General features: G+C 34.9%; 1 protein-coding gene across 7 annotated transcripts in view; it reads right to left on the reverse strand.

The window, feature by feature from the left end:
* Positions 1–201: 201 nt before the first annotated feature.
* Positions 202–18,929, reverse strand: part of Eip63E (cyclin dependent kinase Eip63E) — a 573,562-nt gene continuing 554,834 nt past the window's right edge. For 4 of the 7 annotated variants that reach the window (XM_085960002.1, XM_085959999.1, XM_085960004.1 and 1 more), the window contains 5 exons: positions 4,739–4,913; positions 3,852–4,113; positions 3,146–3,285; positions 2,608–2,860; positions 486–1,523 (listed from right to left, as the gene is read on the reverse strand). In XM_085960002.1, the coding sequence (XP_085816128.1) occupies positions 1,456–1,523; positions 2,608–2,860; positions 3,146–3,285; positions 3,852–4,113; positions 4,739–4,913 (898 nt within the window). In that variant the 3' untranslated portion in view covers positions 486–1,455. Of the gene's footprint in view, positions 1,524–2,607; positions 2,861–3,145; positions 3,286–3,851; positions 4,114–4,738; positions 4,914–18,929 lie in introns of all 7 variants that reach the window. The other 3 variants (XM_085960003.1, XM_085960000.1, XM_085960006.1) reach the window with 1 other exon arrangement.

Consider the following 18,929-nt stretch of genomic DNA (forward strand, 5'->3'; position numbering starts at 1 on the left):
CAAAAACTTTGTTTCAAAACCATTCTATGTAGTCATTTTGATCTGTTTTTATATTGATTTAATGAAAATAACACACTCGTTTTAATAAATCATCGCAATAGTCGTTATTTGAAATAGGTTCAATTTTCATTTACAATGTGGAAAAGAGTCAAAAATTTTCAGAGAGGGAATGTGTTGTTTTAAATGAAATATTTGATAATTCAAACAAAATAAAATGGATGGTATATTAAATTATGCAATATTGAAAAATTGTTTAATTCATTACAGTTCTCCTAATAACATTGGCATTATTAATTATAAATAAATTCAGGGCTTATATCTTAAAAAATCAAATATAACAAGTTATCAAATATTCCACAATTCTAAATAAAACATGACATCTATTTGTTAAAAGTCGATTGAACGAAAATATTGTGATATTTAAAATAATATGAATCTTGAATCATTTTATAACAGCTATTAGCAATATTATTATATATTTTTTTCTATAAATGAGATGTGCAAAAATGGTGAGTGCAATTTCTACTAGACTCGTGTGAAAAAATGCAATGCAAATGGAAACGATACACGGAGATCAAAACTGAACAAATAAAAAACCAAAACGATTAACAATCCATTCCACACGTCACACATTTGGACACGACAGTATCAAAATTGGATTACGTCAAAAACTGCGTTTAAAACTTCTTCAATATCAGTTCCTAAGACACGTTCCTAAAAATGATCTACGGCATACGCGTTGCAGTGGTTATTAGTTCTATAGAAACACAGTACATTAATTCCTTGCCTTAATTTGACTATTTGAGATTCTGCCTCATACATCTCATAATATACTACTCGTATTTCATACAAAAATTAAATATCTTTATTATCCATTGGGTAATTTAACTTTCGACTATGGTATGTGGTTTATAAAGACACATTGGTAGATTCTAATTTTTTGTAAAACGGGAAGAAAAGAAAATATACCAGTATGACATATTTAATGATTGTAAGTTGACACAATTATAATGAAATCCTGTTTTTTTTTTATTAGAAATGACTGTTAAATAAATGGTGTTGATGATTATAGATTGCTTGGCCATTTGTTATAAAAGACAAAGAAAGATATATATGTGTTTTTCTATGAGAGAACATTGGATATTTAAATAAAGGCAAGAAACGATTGAAATGCTTCTTATGGAATATAACCCACTGTAAATATATATTTATCTACGGTGTGTATATTCAATTGAAATAATACAATACCTATCCATATTTATATCGACATAATTACAAAAAAGACCTAATGAAACAGTCATTTATTTATCTTGGCGTTATATAATTCTCACTCTGTTGTGTTTTCCGTTTTTTTAATTGTTACATAAAATTTCTTTAAAAAATTATCTACACACTTCGACACCGGTCGACACATTAAGAATTAAAGGCATGGCAATCCAAGCTGGAGTATTGGCTTCACTTGATACCCGCGTGACGATGCTCCGGATAAAGGTAAACTCCGTCTACGCTGAATATTGACATTTCTGAAAATAAAATGAAAAAAACAAGAAATTAATATCTGTTAATGAAAGTTTCAAACTAATTAATAGTAGACTGATCTCATGTGAAAATGAAGATAATTGAAGCCAATGCCAATGCCAATTGAATGAAGATTAATCATAGCTAGGTCGCACATACAAAATTGTCTTAATTGGGATATAACATAAATCAAAACGGCCGGCAATGAAGCAACTCTTTTCTTGACAGTGACGTCACACAGCTAACCAAAACTAATAAAAAAAACACCACCTGCAATGCAACATTTTGCTATACTACCTGTGGTCTATCTCGAGTGAAATTTGTTACATGCAATAGCGGATGTTTTTTTTTCTACCAAAAATATCACACCGACACTATGTGCGGCAGTATATTACGTTACGTGTGTTTTGTGAATGACAACAACATCAAATTGACAAATTCAGCGTGTTGCAATCGAAACGAGTTTGTATGCGCGACCCGGGCATAGTCATTTATTTGAGGGGTTCTACGGTGGTCCTAAAGCTTTTTCCGATAAACAGAAACCTTTGAAATTTTATGTAAAATCTAATGAAATGTGGATGACACAGATTAGATTCGACAGGAGTTAAATAAAACCTTCTAAAATATTTTGTTTTGATTGAACATTTTTTACAAAAACATTCAACAATAATCATTACGGGAACATCAAAATTGAAAATCTTGGTAATACAGTTGCGAGCATAATATGTACACCACATAGTGCCTCCACCAGTCTTTTTGCATCTTCCCAGGTTATGCCAGCATCCCATAGCTCCGGCGTATACACCCCGTGGATAGTATTTAGAAGCATTTGACGACGCCAGAATTAAATTTTACTACGCAATCCAAGATGATCGGCGGTTAGGAATCATTGTGTTATCATGATATATCCACCGTTTCAATTTTTAAACTGAGTGTCAAAATATGAATAATATAAGAGCTTTATTGAGTTTTAACCCAAAGTCTATTCCAAAGCTAATTAATTGGCTATAAAATGAAGAATACATAAATTTATTCAGATTAAAAGTTAAACTAGCCCAAACTTGAATTATTCACGAACAAAATACTTACCATCGGGTAGGTCGTAGAGACGCTTTGGCAGTCCTCCGAAGTAGTCATGAAGGAGGGCCTCCTCGGCGGTGTCCCTGCCGAGTGGGTCGGGCTGCAGTAGCCTGGCGGCTAGCGCCTCCGCGTCCCGCGAATCATGCAGACGGGGGAAAGCTGTACCCAAGCGCCGCGGCCGGTGAGGGGCGGAGCGGTGGGCTCTGTACCCCGGAAGTCTAGATACACCCGGCCAAGTTTCTTCCGATGGCGTGCCTAAGACCTGAAAGCCGATAAATATTTTTATTAATAAAACTATTTCCTAATGCACATGTATCTATCCATATCACAAGAGACATGCATACTCAATGACTTTTATTTCAAAACCTCATATCAGAAAAAAATGAGTTTTAGATAGGTACCACCGAATTCATATTCACTTGTGGTCACTTAAGAATAATAGTAGTGAGAAGAATTACTTTCCTCTCATTACGATAAAAAATAGACTTGGAAAAGAGTTACATTAAAACTGAAGTGAGTTTTTTTTCGTTTGTGTGTAAATACTTACCTTAAATATTTTGTCAAGTTGATCATAGGTGTCTCTGACTCCAGGGAATGTCGGTACGCCGGTGACCATTTCGACAAATATACAGCCCACTCCCCACATGTCCAGAGATGTTGAATACTCGGTACTTCCGAGTAGTACATCTGGAAAGATTATGGAAATTATTAATACCCAAAGGCACATGACTTATATTAATGTACTAAGCAGGAGAATTTATATCCAATACGATTTTTTTCAGAACCGTTTTAATAAATATATTGTTACGGGACATTTATCCAATTGATTAGGTGAATGGCTAACAATCAATACTCATAAAACTTGTTTCAATCAGCCTTGCTTGTATCAATTGCTTCATACAAAATTTAACTGGTTTACATTGGTAATAAATATTAAAACATAATTTTTTAAAATGAGCACATCGGCCTCCAAAAAAGTTATCTTAACAAGGTTGTTTTACACGGAATAATAGTTTAGCTATTGGGGCCTGCTCTGAATCAAACACAGATTAGAACAAAAAACTTATGTAGAGTTCAGACATGGGATTCCAACCCGCGACCTTCAGCTTCAGAGATCGACGCTGTCCCAATATGCTATCACGAGCAAAGGAGTTGCCACGGTATGGACATGGTAAAAGTCTCTATCTTTTAAAATGAACAAAATATTTCATGGAAAGAATTAAAGGAAAACCTGCAACTATTATTATTCTTACCGGGTGGTCTGTACCACAGTGTGACTACTTCATGCGAGTATGTGTGGCTGGGCACCGACTTGGCCCTGGCCAGTCCAAAGTCTGCCAACTTGAGTTCACCGGCTCCGCTAATGAGCAAGTTCTGCGGTTTAACATCTCGGTGAAGAACTCTCCTTCTGTGGCAGTACGCCAGTCCACGGAGGAGCTGGAAGAGGAAGAGGCGAGTGTTGCGACCCTCCAAACCCCCCGGATGCCTCTCCATGTATTGCGAGAGGTCGGTATCCTGGAAACGACAGATAATGTGTCAATATAATGGTTGGTATTGTAATTAAAATGAATAGTTTCGAGATGAGAGATTCGGATATCATGGAAACAAAAAAATACCTAACAATGTACTTTTATTAGTAGAAAGAATTGATTAAGAAAAACTTATGAATTTTAATAATTATTGTGGAAAAACAATTTTTTTTTGGGCACATAATAACAAGTTCAGTTAAATAGGGATAGATAGATAGAAAACTGGCTTAAAGAAGAAGATGGAATGATCAATTATATTATATTATGAAAACCTATAAAACTAAAAATTATTCTAGAAACCTATAGTTCAGATAATGTGTCGTCTGACCACCTGCCAGATGGATAGATTATACGTGAGGGGATAATGTTTATGGGATCAATGGAATCTAAAAATTCGATGTAGTCAGAATGTCCTTGTTCAGAGTAGGATAATAGCAATGGCTCTGCTAGGAGAGGAACGAGCGAAGAGACGCTGGATAGGAGGTGACTGGCAGTGGGACGCATGATGTCAGATACTGAAAGAAGCTAATATTCACACAGGGTTGTACCTGTATGACAATAACACATGACTAGTTGTCGCAATAATATTTTGTGAGGATTGTTGTACTTACAACAAATTCAAAGACGAACGTGAGCGTCTCTCTGGTGTGGACAATGTCGTGGAGAGTGACTATGTTAGTGTGCTTCAGCTCCTTGAGGAGTGACGCCTCTCTAATGGCGGTGAAGGGGGCGCCTTCTTCCTCCTGGAGTCTGATCTCCTTCAGTGCCACGACCTGTTTCGTCAAACTGAAACGAAAAAGAATAATAAATTGATAAACAGAAAGGCACACTGATTTTTTTTCAATTATAATACAATTCTTACACAACACGGGTACAATTATTTTCGTATTCGTTTTCAAGATATTAAGGATGTGGTGTTTTTATTATATTGTCTATTGTGCGATTAATATATTTGACAACATCAATAAGATTTTTTATTACAAATTCAAATGTTATCTTGCAACTTTCACTTAGGGATTGCAATACCGGTATTCCGAAAACCAGGATCCCGCTATCCATCGATACCGAAATACCGGCTTTAATAATCGAAAATACCGGTATTAAAAAAACGGTGAAATTAATTAATCGATTTCGGTTTATGAATGGAACTTTATTTTATTGCCTGTGGAATAGTTGACGGCACTAACGAAATAATTACGAGTAGGGATTCCAATCCCGGGCTATTTTCGATACCTATGAATCCCGGGATTGATAAACATAATCCCGAAACTTTCGGGATTGATTTTTTATCAATTTTTATGGAAAATAAAATGAAAACGAAAATATAACAGAAAAATACTATTAATAACAAATAACTACATTAGAAATAAACTGAGTTTGAATGAAGTTTGATTTATACCCATGTGTAAGTTTCCGATTCATTTTATTTTTTTCACATAAGTAAATTAATAAAAATGAGAAAGATTGGAAAAAACAATGTTTCGCACTATTAACAAAGTAATTCCACCATGATCTCATACGTTTTACGGCAGTTTCATATTTGGCTGACTAATTAGATTTATGAAGCGGAAAGGCCATAAGTGCACCATGATTTGCTTTACTATTTTAAATCTCGCTAACCCATTCATTAAGTCTTCACTATCAGAAACAGCAAACTCATATTAAATTCACATTATTATTTATATTACAATATTATTTACTCCATTAAACTTATGTATTTCCAAGATTGAACGTATACAATATTAACAATAAATGTCTTAAATAGTATAAATTATACTAGATTATTTTATTTTTGACCGATTTTATCAATGTTATTTGTAAATATAAAATTTTTATATTAACAATGGAAAAAAATGCCAATCCCGGGACTAGTCCCGGGATCCCAGGATTGTCAAATTGTAATCCCGAAATCCCGGGATCAGAATTTTGGCTCGGGATTGGATTCCCTAATTACGAGTGCCATGAAAGACTTGTCATTACATCTTTTTAACGAATACCGGTATTGATATTTTCATTCGGTATTTCAATCTCTACTTTCACTGTTTAAACTTACTTGGGTATTTACTAAACTACGTACAAACTTGCATTAAGATTTTGTCAATTTTAATAACAACAAAATACAGAGTGACGAGGGACTTCACTAGTTTTAATGAAAGCTCTAGTCTTTCTGTCAAAATCCAACATCAGTAAACTGAGCACTGGGTACTTATTGGAACATATGCATGTCAGGATTTTGAACCTTGACACTACAACAAAACCAAAATTGCTAAATAGGTATACTGCAATCAGAATAACCTAAGTTACAGCCAATCTAATAAAATGAAAAGAATGTTTAATACTGTTACTAAAATACCTACCTACTGTATGTTATGTTATTAAAAGATTACATTAATTAAATTGTTATTTAATCATTTTTCTTCGGTCGCTAAACCAAAACTATTACTCAAATCTGGGCCGCGAATCAAAAAGTTACACCCAGCCCATCTTAAATGAGGATTGGCCGATATATTGGCAGATACAAGAACGTTGCAATGGAATAACCTAAGTTGGTATAAAGAACTAATGTCAATATGTAGTAAAATCTAGCTCTATGCAATTTTATTCTTTTGACAGGGGGTTGAATGTGTGTCTGTTGACCATGGCCCCCATATCATGAAGCGGGCCCCCAGGCTACGATTTTTGACGGGCCCCCTACCTATCGCTAAAGATAAAGGCAGTGTGACGCTCTACAGTAGCGTTTTCCAAATACCTGTGTACCTAAGCAGTAAAATTAATGTGTAAATTTAGTGTTTTTTCTATATTTGAATAATTCATCTATTTGAATTATGGAGTTGTATCGATACACAATTAAAAATTGTATCGTACAACCACATAATTTTAAATAATACTGAAAATAAATTGCGCCGCAGGCGATTTTTTCATGTGTGTTTAAATCACTTATCGACCACGCCGTGATTACACGCCGTGTTATAAGCCACGCCGGGCCCTTCCTGAGCCCGGGCCCCCAGGCTAGAGCCCTGTCAGCCCCCCCCTTTGTGGGGGCCATGCTGTTGACCCCCTACCTTCTACTGTTATCCCCGGTGAAAATACCGCTAGGTACTTTCAGAATATCGTTACAATATAGAAATAGATCCTACTTATGGTTTTAAACAAAACCTGAAACCAAGTAATATGTAATCTGCCCCACGGCTCGCCTTATACTTAAAGTGTTTGATGGTACACGTCCTTAGTGTGGAGATGAGAATGAGAGATGGCAAAAAGCTAGTGGCGCGAAAAGTGGGGCGGCAGGAAGGCTCGAGAGTCTCGTATCCGTTGTAATGGAGGAGAGGTGGTGCCGTCATTAAGGCGGTGCGTGTTGATACATTTTTATAAGACGCTCCACTCGAGACCTCTACGGTTCTACGACGTAGAGACTGACTGTAACAGCGGCGTAGACCGAGTGCAACTAAGTACTTACCTAAACCGAAAAAAACCACGATGCAGTATGGTTAATTTATTTAATTATTTTAAAACTTATCTAGGGCCTAGGCGACTCTTTTATTACAATGCGTTCAACTCCCAGTAAGGTCACAACAATCAGTGTATCTGTGGCCTATTGTAATGTTAAGAAAAACAATGATTTCTATCAAAATTAGAGACCAAACCAACACAGACGTTCGCCTAACGTAGAATACAACCAAAGAATGCATATTGGTACCGGCAACTAGGTAGAAACCAATAATAAAGAATTGCTGGAAAACTCCATCGTCTTTTAACATGATTTATGATAAGCCTTGTCACGTATGATGTGACGTTATCATGTGTGAAAAGGAAAAGTGGAATATTATACCATTATGCCTTATAATTGAATTTTAGATGAGGGGTGCCAATAAGCTTTCTATGGAACTACTACAACTTAAATCGAAATGACCCTACTCAATAAAGCTCGCTGACACGATAGCACTTTTTTTTAAAGAACTAACTTTATCTTAATTTGACGAAATACACAAAAAGTTGTGTAAAATTTATCTATTACTAGGTATTTACTATACATTACAATATTCAATACGACACACGTGTTTCGCCCATATAGTATACTAAATACTTCAAGTACCCACCTGTAAGTATGTAGGCACCTACTAAAACTATATTATTTTTAAACCACAAATTCGTGGAACAAAATATATATTTTTTTATTATTTATCGCACGAAAATCAGACTTTAGTTTTGAATACATAGGAAGTGGGTTACCTTCTGGGTGCGGCTGTAAGGAGGTACGATTCTTGAGTAAGGATAAATATAGGATACACTTAAACACGTGTTAAAGAATATGTTATTTATATACTTATAGGTACATGTATAATATTCATTAAAGTTTGTCACTTAAACGAAATGCGTATTAATATTTGAGGTCACTTAGCGTGCTTCGTATTTCTGGCGTTTTGCGGCCATTAAGTCATAAACCAAAACTGGCTTATGGCTTAAATGGCCCTATAAATAAAAGAAATCACACAGTGCCAATAACATAATTATTATTTTTATCAACGTTTTAAATCCAAATTACTTCCCAAGACTTCCCATAATTTTCCCATTTAAAAATCCCAACAATTTGGACATTTAATTCAAATTCAAATTTATTTATTTTACACATAATGAACATGACAAATTATAAATTCAAAGCGTTCACGACATGACGTTTAAAAAAACATTAGATAAACATACACGTAAATTTCGAGACTCGTACATGACAAAGCTCACAATGTGAACAAAACAAGTGTCAGAAAGCAATTTCCATATTATAGGTTGAATACCAAGTGAGATTTTTTTTTTAATTGTCATAAATTACCACCTAGCAAAAGTTAACATTGTTGATAATCGTAAGTTGTTATTTATTGATCAACCGTCAAATGCCGTAGTTCCCGCGATGAAATTTAAGCTTAATCAACGATTCTATAAAATTATATGTCATTAAAATTTGAAATTGGGTCAACAATTCCATAACATGAATGGCTAAAGTGATAAGTCAGACTGAAATTTAGAGAGATCCTGACAGTGGTTATTAGTTAAGGTAAGTAGGTACTTATATAAACGAAACTTATAATGCGCTCAGTTGCATGATTATCAGATAATTTCATCGTAATTAGGTAGAGCGCAGGTGGCTACATTGGTAAAGCATATTGACTGGAATCCAATGGATGCGCAGATTCGAGTCGTGCCCGGCGCAATATTTTCAATTTTCTTTCTAAAATGTATATTTTTAATGTGTCTAAAAATTATGTAATTCAATAAAGAAGAGGAGAATTCTCAAATCTTGTGAATAAAATTATTCGTTGAATACAATCCAATAATATCAAATAGTACCAATTTTACATAGTTTAGTAATTACATCATCGGCTTAGAAGGATAACGCCAACAGATGTTTAAACTATAAACTATAAATAATTACAAGATAAAAAGAACTTTTTATATACAACGTTTTTAAATTCTGTTGAACCATATACACTTGACTTGACTAGCTTAAACGACCAAAAAATGTTGTATTTGACATGTCACATTGCTTTCCATAGTAACGCACGTATATATTAATAATTTAGTTGCTAGGACCCCAGACCCCTAGCAACCGATAATGGTGTTGAAATAACTTTTCATACAAAACAGAATTAACAGAAAATGAATTCAATTCTACTTAAAGATGGCTAAAAGTATTTAAAAAATGCATTGGCATCATGTTGTGATATATTCTAAAAGTTTCAAATGCAAAATCGATTGCAAGATTTGTACTGGACAAACAACCACCGGACAAACAAGAATACGAGCTAATAAAAACGTTGTAATAAACCTTTCCTTAAATTTTCCGTGTATATTTTCAAGTGTCTAGCTAGTCGGGAAGTTACTTAAAAATCGATTGCAAGATTTGTACCGGACAAATAAGAATACGAGCTAAGAAAAACGTAAAAAGTGGGTTTTTTTTAATATATATTATTGCTGAGCAGTATTCTAAGCCATATCGCAAGCACATCGAAAATCGTCTTGTCTGGGATATAGTCATAAATCAAAATTGGCCACAATGTTGCAACTGTGAGTGACGTGCGTCGAAATCAAATAAAAATGCCACTACTGCAGGTGTGCCAGTGCGATATTTGGGAACTATAACTGCGCCCCGTGTCGAGTGAAATTGTTGCTTGCGACACCAGCTATTTTTTTTTTCAAACTAAAATGTCGCATTCGAGCAGCGTGCATTATGTTACACGTTTTTTGTGAATACCAACAAAATCACACTGACATATTCGACGTGTTCTAGTCGAGACGAGTTTAGATGTACGATTACCTATATAAAATAAAAAAACAGTATTTCCATTTTTACGTACATGTGAGTTAAGTCTATCAATTTTACGAGGGCAACAATAGAGAAATGTTTAACAAGGAAACACTACAGAATAAATTGTGTTGAGTCTCCATAAAAGATATGGTAAGTTTTAGACAATGTTTTTGTTCCGCCCCTGGCAAACAAGAATGGGAAGGAAGTAAGCAAAAAATGACGTGCGAAAAAGAGAAGAAAACCAGATTTGATGAGATCAAAACGCTGTTTACGATTGAGCGGTACTAATGAAATGAACGAAGGGTTGGTTAGACATCTTGTGGAAACATTTTTGATAAAATTTACCGAAAGATAAATGTATGCTTGTGAGAGAAAATTTATGACGTATGTTTATGCATAAGAAAACTGGGTATTTTTGTACTAAGGCCAGTATATCAAAGTTATTATATTTGGCAGTTCCAAATTACGTGATATAGAGCAAAAAGAAACATTTTTCTTCTAGGCCTTATAATTTAATATTTTGGTGGTATCTATATTTACCTTAATGGTGGGTACTTAACCTGTTATTCCTTACAATTAGTCTGAAACTTTTTTCTCAATGTTTACCCAAAAATAGTTTTAAGAAAAACTTTATCAGTTAAGTAAAAAACTAAATACTTAGATTAAAAGACTCACAACTCAGAATCGCCTCTAGGACTGCCTACTTACGTTTTACCAAATATCTTTCCTACAAAGTTTGCTAATTGTTCAGACTTAAGGTGAAATTCCACAGGTCAGTGGCGAAGGGTGGATATAGGCTGTGGAGATGCGACATAAATAGTGCACACTAAACTTTGTCAGTCAAACGTATTTGTTTTCTTTGAATTAGACTGCAATATGTAGATAGTGTTTGTTAATTTTAAAAATCAAATTAAACCCTGCCTAATCCAAGCCATAGTAGATAATAGTCAAAAAATATTAGTTTATCTATGAAATATCTAAAAATATGCTATTAAACCATACATGATTTTAGATATTTTATAAATATAAGAATATTTATTATAGATTATTATTTCATAATGAATTAAAAAAAAAAAACAAAAAATAAGTATAACTGAAAAAGTTTGTATAATTTTTGTCGGATCGCCCATAGTATAGAATACGTCATAAACTATTGCAGTTTGGTTTAGGCATGGTTTAATTGAATTTTAAAAACTAACCAGCACCATCTGCAAATCGTATTCTTAGTTCAATGACAACAAATAAGTATAACTGACAAAGTTTAGTGTGTACTATTTATGTCGAATCTTAATAAGCCTTTCTCAACCTCTCGCCACTGCCACAAGTCATAGGAACGTGTGGAGTTTCATAAATGTTGGTTACTTATCTTTTCCGCTGGTTATTGATAAGTTGACACGAGTCAAATGACGGCGAATAATTGCATGATTGCAGCATGAATATTTCCTAAGTACAAACAATTTACTAGTGCACTTGTACGAATGCACAATATTATTAGTACAATTGGTGTTTTTGACGTTTATATAATACTGATGTCCTTGGGGCATTAAACACGAATTATAAACACGCCATCGTCATAGATATGGGTTAATTTTCTCATCATTTCATTGCCGATTTACTTATAATAAGGTTGTGATATTTTTTTCAGAATTTCTTAATCGACTGTAAAAAAAATACGAAAAACATTTAGCGGTCGATTAAGCTTCGGGATTTTGGCCACAAAGTAAAAAGTTGAAATTTAATAATAGGAGAGTTCTTTTTCCAATAAAGATGCGAATTGTCGAATTATGAGCGGCTGATAATCCGGAAAATTCGCTGCGGAAATTGTTGGCGATAAAATTTTCCATTCGGGGGGGATGGTAGGTATTACGCCGTAATGAAAAGTATTATTTTTGTGTTCGCGCGGGAAAAGTTACGGCTTTGAGTGCTCCTCTACGTCCGCTGCATACGAAATTATGAGAGAAAATAGTTTAGAACGGGAAATTTCAACACTTTCATCCAAAGGGAGGATTTTTAGATTTAAGCTCTATGGAGGAAATGAGGCAAATTTGATAAGATTACCCAAGAATTCTTTGTTATAAAATTATTCCCAACTACATCGTCAAAACATATTCCGTCATAAATCTTGCACGAAATATTATAACCCCTAGATTTAACTGTAATGCACTGTACTATTAAAATAGCTTTATAAATCACTGTAGGATATAAACACAAATATTTTGTATATATACATATATTTTTGAATATAAATATAGACACAGTGAATGATATCTAGAGCAATCGTTAGTTTTCTCCATTGTATGACTTTACGGTGTGGAAACGTGAATACAGAAGGAAAGAAAGAGAAACTGTAATGGCCAAGTTCCACATTTGGAGTAGGCTGTCGACCTTATGTCCGGCTTCTTTGGCGATATTGCCCGCAGACGGTCCGATAATCCTGGTACAAGTCGAACTACAGCACGGGTTTCTCTCTATACCGGTGACCGTCAAAGGTAAAGAAGTTGTTCCAGCCGGTGGAGGTCGCGACCGTCAATAGTGAGGATAACGACTACGAAGAATAGTTTAATCTAATTAATACACTCGTCTAGCAGCAGAGCGAAATTCATGAATGATACGACAGAAAAACACAAAATCACAGCAACCATTCCAACGCGTCGATCGCGGTCGCACCAGCGATTGAGCCGTGAAAAAAATAAAAACATGTTGCAATCAATTGTAACATAATATGATTTCATTGTGTTTTTGAAGGGTAAGCCATTAGCTATAGATATTTTTATTTCCTTAACCAGTCTAGGTGCAAGTCGTTTTCGAATTAACCATGAGGAGCCTACTTGACCTCGTCGTATTAATTGATAAAAATTGCATCATTCACGGCCTACCGCAGGAGTGAGAGAAAGAGAAGCTGTAAATCACCACGCTTTCGAGCGAGGCGTAGTTTCCCCTCACAGTCGCGCAGTACGCTCTTTTTGCATAGTAGAATAATAGCTTAACAATGAGTGTCCAAAATTAGACTAAAACTTATAATTTTCACGACGAATGCTTAGTTAAGTATTTCTTTACGATGGCGAGTGAAAGGTGTTATTATTTCATTTGTAACACTTCAGTGTTCTCATCCAAATATAATACGTTCATTCAAATTCAAGACTAACAACGGGAAAGTGTGGTGAATCGCTGCCAATTTTGATAAACCACATAAACATAACTAACAGTTTTGTAAAAGGAGTCGTCACTGTTCTGGCAGAAGACATTAATTCGAAAAAATGACATTGAGTTAGTTATACCAAAATGTTCCTTATTTCAAACATTACCGTCTGGAAACCTTCTTAATAAATAAACAGTCTTTATTTTAAAGTCATCCTTTTCACGATTACTAAAGTTCACTTATAATGACCTCGCAGAAGTTTTGGCATATTTATACATATACATTTTCAATAACTGTGTCAATGGGCCACAATATACATTTAATAGGTATTATGTTTACCAATATGGGAGCAAAACCTTCGTAGCTATACCCACTTACGATAATACTCAATATAATATTATATCCTATGGGAAACCTCACAAAGTAGAAAGTATAAAGAGCCTGACTTACAATGGCTTCAGTTTGCGAAGGGATTTAAATTTATTTGCTGGGATCGGATTGCGCCATTGCACGCACTGCAGCGGATTCAATTTTATTTCCCCCAGATAAATTTTATTATTTGGACGTACAGTTTATTCCAGACGTCTGTTATTTAAACGCGTGGGAATTCACATTATCTTTTATGAGAATATTTTATCTCATATCGAGATACTAGAATGTCTCATAAAGGGCAAACTAATCAAATGTTTACTTATTTGTGACATTTAAATGTAAGCAATCATACTTGAATACAACATGTATCTACCCTTTTAAGCAATAGCGTATATTATATTAGATTAAACATTCATTATTCTTGTTTTAAAAATTTGAAATAAAAATAACTGTTGTAGATTAATCTAATTGCTTATATTTTCCGACCATGTCCGTCCTAATAGGATCATATGGGCCTCCACGGAGTAGAGGTTTGTATTAACAGATTTTGTTTTTTTACGAGAAATGGATGTCAGCCACTTGCTCAACCTATTAGGTGCATACCCTGACTCACACACAAATTGAAAAACAATATGTGTACTTGCCAGACCCAGAATTCGAACCTGAGACCCACGGCGTGATAGTCCAACGCTTAAGCCGCGCGATCACCGTGGGTAATCTTAAGAATATAATCATATTATTATGAGAGTAGAGGTTGTATTAACAGTTTTTTTTGTTTTTATTTGACATGGATGTTGTTAACTACTTGCTCATCAAATTAGGTCCATACTCTAAGTTCAAACACACGCTGAAAAAATGGCATGTGAATTTTCCAGACCCGGGACCCACGACATTAAAAGCGGGCACGTTACCGTTAGGCCAGCGCGGGGGTTATGGCGTGGATGGTGTTTTTCGCCTATTTATCGTGTAACTAAACTAGATATATGAAATTGGGTACACCGTTGTTAATGCGGTTACAATACATTATATAATTATGCGGCCCATACACGTGGTCGACGTAGGTACAACGTTAGAAACTAACATTTTTGTTAATGATGCTCTGTCGATCTAAAACCTTCACAAATAGATTCCTAGTGGAAGTTGAGCATTGAAAAAAATCTGAATTATACAAAAATGGTTGTGGCGTTTTTGTTATTTTTTTAGTTGTGCTCCGATTACATTACGTCATCACTGATGGAATGATTAAAGAAAACCTATCTTTGACGATAATTTACTTACATCTAAGATGTTTCTCAAGTTTTACTCAACATATTCTGTGTTAATAATTGTATATTACGCTGTGACCCTATTATAATGGTAGTGTTATATTAATTAAATAGCTGCGACGTTTACACACAATGGCTACGGACACTTTTAATTAATTTTATAATTAACCTGTTATTTGTATTTGAAAATCGATTAGCAAAAACACAAATTTGTGCGTCCCGTAATCATTAAGTACAAGGGAAACAAACGCATTGATAACATATTTTGAAGAAGAATGAAGAAAAACCAGCGTTTTACATGTAATATTATTTTATGTATACAAACGAAGATCCCGTTTTATGTTAAACAAAAAATATGGGGTACGTTCACTACGTAACTAACCTAAAAGGTTAGAATATATACTACATTATATTGAGTTAGGTTACATCGTCGTGTTAATGGAGCCGTTGAAGCTGGAATGTTTGTTTCGGGCGACATTGTCGCGACACCGATTATCATCCTATCTACCATAGACACAAGATTACCATACACACTGAGAACAATGCCATTTATGTCAATGACTGATAAACATGAACCATAAAATATAAACTTTAAGAGTAAACAGGTAGGTAACTAGCCGTTGTTCTATATTTGAAAAAAAAAAAAGGATTACTTCAGCAATGCAGTGTAGTGGGGGGAAAATGTTTGGCGTCGCAGTACGCGTGAGGCTTACGAAAAATTTAGTTTCAGGATAACACGAAGCGCCGCTGCCTAGATTGCCAATACAAAAAGCCTTTACATTCTAAAGCCAGGGATTTTAAAATGATACATATAATAGTAATGCAAACAAATTTTAAAGAGACGTTTTATAGTAAATTCAAGGGATTCTCTTTGCCCGTTGCATAATCAATGTCCACTAAGAATAATAATACGGGGTACTTAGTGACATAAGGTAGTAAAATAGAGTAGATTATGCATCTCACTTTGTATGAATAGAGTTGCTTTTGCTACTCACTTTGCCAATACTACGACCGTATTGTATTTTAGTATAAATCACGATGCCTGATTGGCCGATATCATTTTGAATAATTTCTGAATTAAAGTTCGGAAAAGACGATTTTTGAAAATGACCTAAATATTCCAAATGAAATGGCATTCACATGTCATTTTCAAAAAGAAAAAATCATCCAGAATGGTTTTTGCAACTCGATTATTTATATCGTATTATCACGTATATAAACGCGACCAATGCATTTTTGACGAGGATTAACGATAATAATATGTTTTTAACATGCGTAAGAAAATTCTTCAATTATCAGGTGACGCCTGACACTTTCATTACTACCCGATGTATCACTTACATTTGTTATTTTATTAGTCTCACACAATATCATCATTGTTCATTATTATTTAGTTTATTATGGATACTACATATATTTTCTCAAAACCATTTTCGTTAGACATTTGCACTAAGTTTCTATCTAGTATTATTTTTCATTGAGCTTGAATACATTATATCGTGAACTCTTTTCACAGATAATATTTCATGTAAAAAACACACGTTTGTTTGACGTTGTTAAAAATTCATCTTCCCTGCAATAAGTACTCCTATTATGATACGCCGCGCGCGAGGCGAGTTTAGGATTACGATGCTACAAATATGCAATCATTATTGTATCACAGACATCAAAGAATTTCATATATGGCTGGAAACAGAGAGTAACATTTTCTCTTAAAAAAAACGAAGATTATGTACTTACTACAAAGGCGTCGCAAAAGTTTTGTATTAGGGTACAGATAAGGTACGTTTAAGTGTGTAGGTATCTACTGTTAAGGAGAGTCCAATAAACAAGAACTTGGGCGGAGAACGATTTATATTTTACATAGGACGATTATAGACAGCGTTAGTCTGACATCTCGACGAGAGGTTGGATTCGACTGTCGTCAGGTGAGCGGCAAGTGACGACATCTCATCATACCCCTTCTCGCTGTGTCGCATTCGGGATTTCAGCACTCGGGATTTCGGCCTTCGGGATTTCGTTCGGCACCCAGTACCTAAGTAGTTTATCAATCAAACTACTGAAACATTTATACTTAGCAGATAACTTAGTTAATATTTTGTTTGTAATTTCATACAATCTTAAAATACGCATTTATGCATAATAATATACATGTTTAAGCTTTATTATAATATTAAGTCGATAAAACGCTGAAATATAATGTTATTTTCATTCTAACATCTAACGTTATTTTTAATATTTATTGTAAATATAAATACGTACCCATGTATAGACTATAAATTAATTGATTATGCACATCTTTAAGTTTTAGCGAGGGAAGAATTATTTTCTTATAATAAACATCATAAGGCATAATAATTATTCTCAATCTATATTAAAAATGTGTCAAGCGCAAAATGTATAAGGTACAACTACTGAGAAGATAGAAGCATATTAAACTGACTTGTTTATTTACTCCAACAAATCGTAACGTACGTCTATTCCTTTGCGCATTTAATTCAACTGTGCGGCGTCCAATCCTCCCGGAGGCCAATTGGGTCGGCGTCCAATTGGGCCGGCGTCCGATTGTACCGGCGGCCAATTACCGGAGGCCAATCGGCGGAGGCCAGTTCGCGGTGCCAAATCGTCCCATTCCCCCATCTGCAATTTGTATTCTTAATTCAATGAAAACAAATAAGTATGACTGACAAAGTTTAGCGTGCTATATTTATGTCTAATCTCCACAGCCTATCTCCACCCTGAGATCTCTAAAAATAAAATACTTCGGAAAAGTTAATAAGCCAATTTTATCCCCCGAATAGACCGGAACTGCCTTTTGGCAGTCTTACAGCCAGGAGTCGGCTTCAATGTAGTCCAAATTAATATTATTTTATAATATGTTACATTTCTGTACATATTTTATTAGTTTTAATAATTGTAACAATACCTGCTCAGACAATTGTTCTGCCAGTGAGACGTTTCTCAGAAGGGTACACAGCGAGAAGGGGTATGATGAGATGTCGTCACTTGCCGCTCACCTGACGACAGTCGAATCCAACCTCTCGTCGAGATGTCAGACTAACGCTGTCTATAATCGTCCTATGTAAAATATAAATCGTTCTCCGCCCAAGTTCTTGTTTATTGGACTCTCCTTAACAGTAGATACCTACACACTTAAACGTACCTTATCTGTACCCTAATACAAAACTTTTGCGACGCCTTTGTAGTAAGTACATAATCTTCGTTTTTTTAAGAGAAAATGTTACTCTCTGTTTCCAGCCATATATGAAATTCTTTGATGTCTGTGATACAATAATGATTGTGACCGCCGCCTTATCGCATGTAAAACATTGAACGTCGACTAGCTAAGCTAAAGGCGACTGCAGTGGGCGGCTGCCGGCTACAGCGATATTGCTGCATCCGTGGTGAACTTTCACCACTGCACTATATCATAGTTAGGCGACCCGGCCACAGAGAATCAACCCAACTTTGTAGGTCACGTGCTAGGGCGTTTATTGCCGTCTCCGGAATATATGGACGTGTTACATTGATTTCAAATTCATATTTAAATAAAACACTTAGAACACGCCGACTTGATGCAAGGTCCAACACATACGTCGTTTCAGCGAAAAAGGATCTACACGGGGAATGTGCGGTGTGCCGCGGCACGAAACTGACAATTTCGATCGTAGTGTTAGTCACTACTCATACGTCGAACGAAATATAGTAAACTGTTAGTAGAAAATGAT

Source organism: Rhyacophila brunnea, unplaced genomic scaffold (genome assembly GCF_057557595.1).
Source record: "Rhyacophila brunnea isolate RB1 unplaced genomic scaffold, BYU_Rbru_1.0 scaffold_9, whole genome shotgun sequence".
Taxonomy (NCBI): domain Eukaryota; kingdom Metazoa; phylum Arthropoda; class Insecta; order Trichoptera; family Rhyacophilidae; genus Rhyacophila; species Rhyacophila brunnea.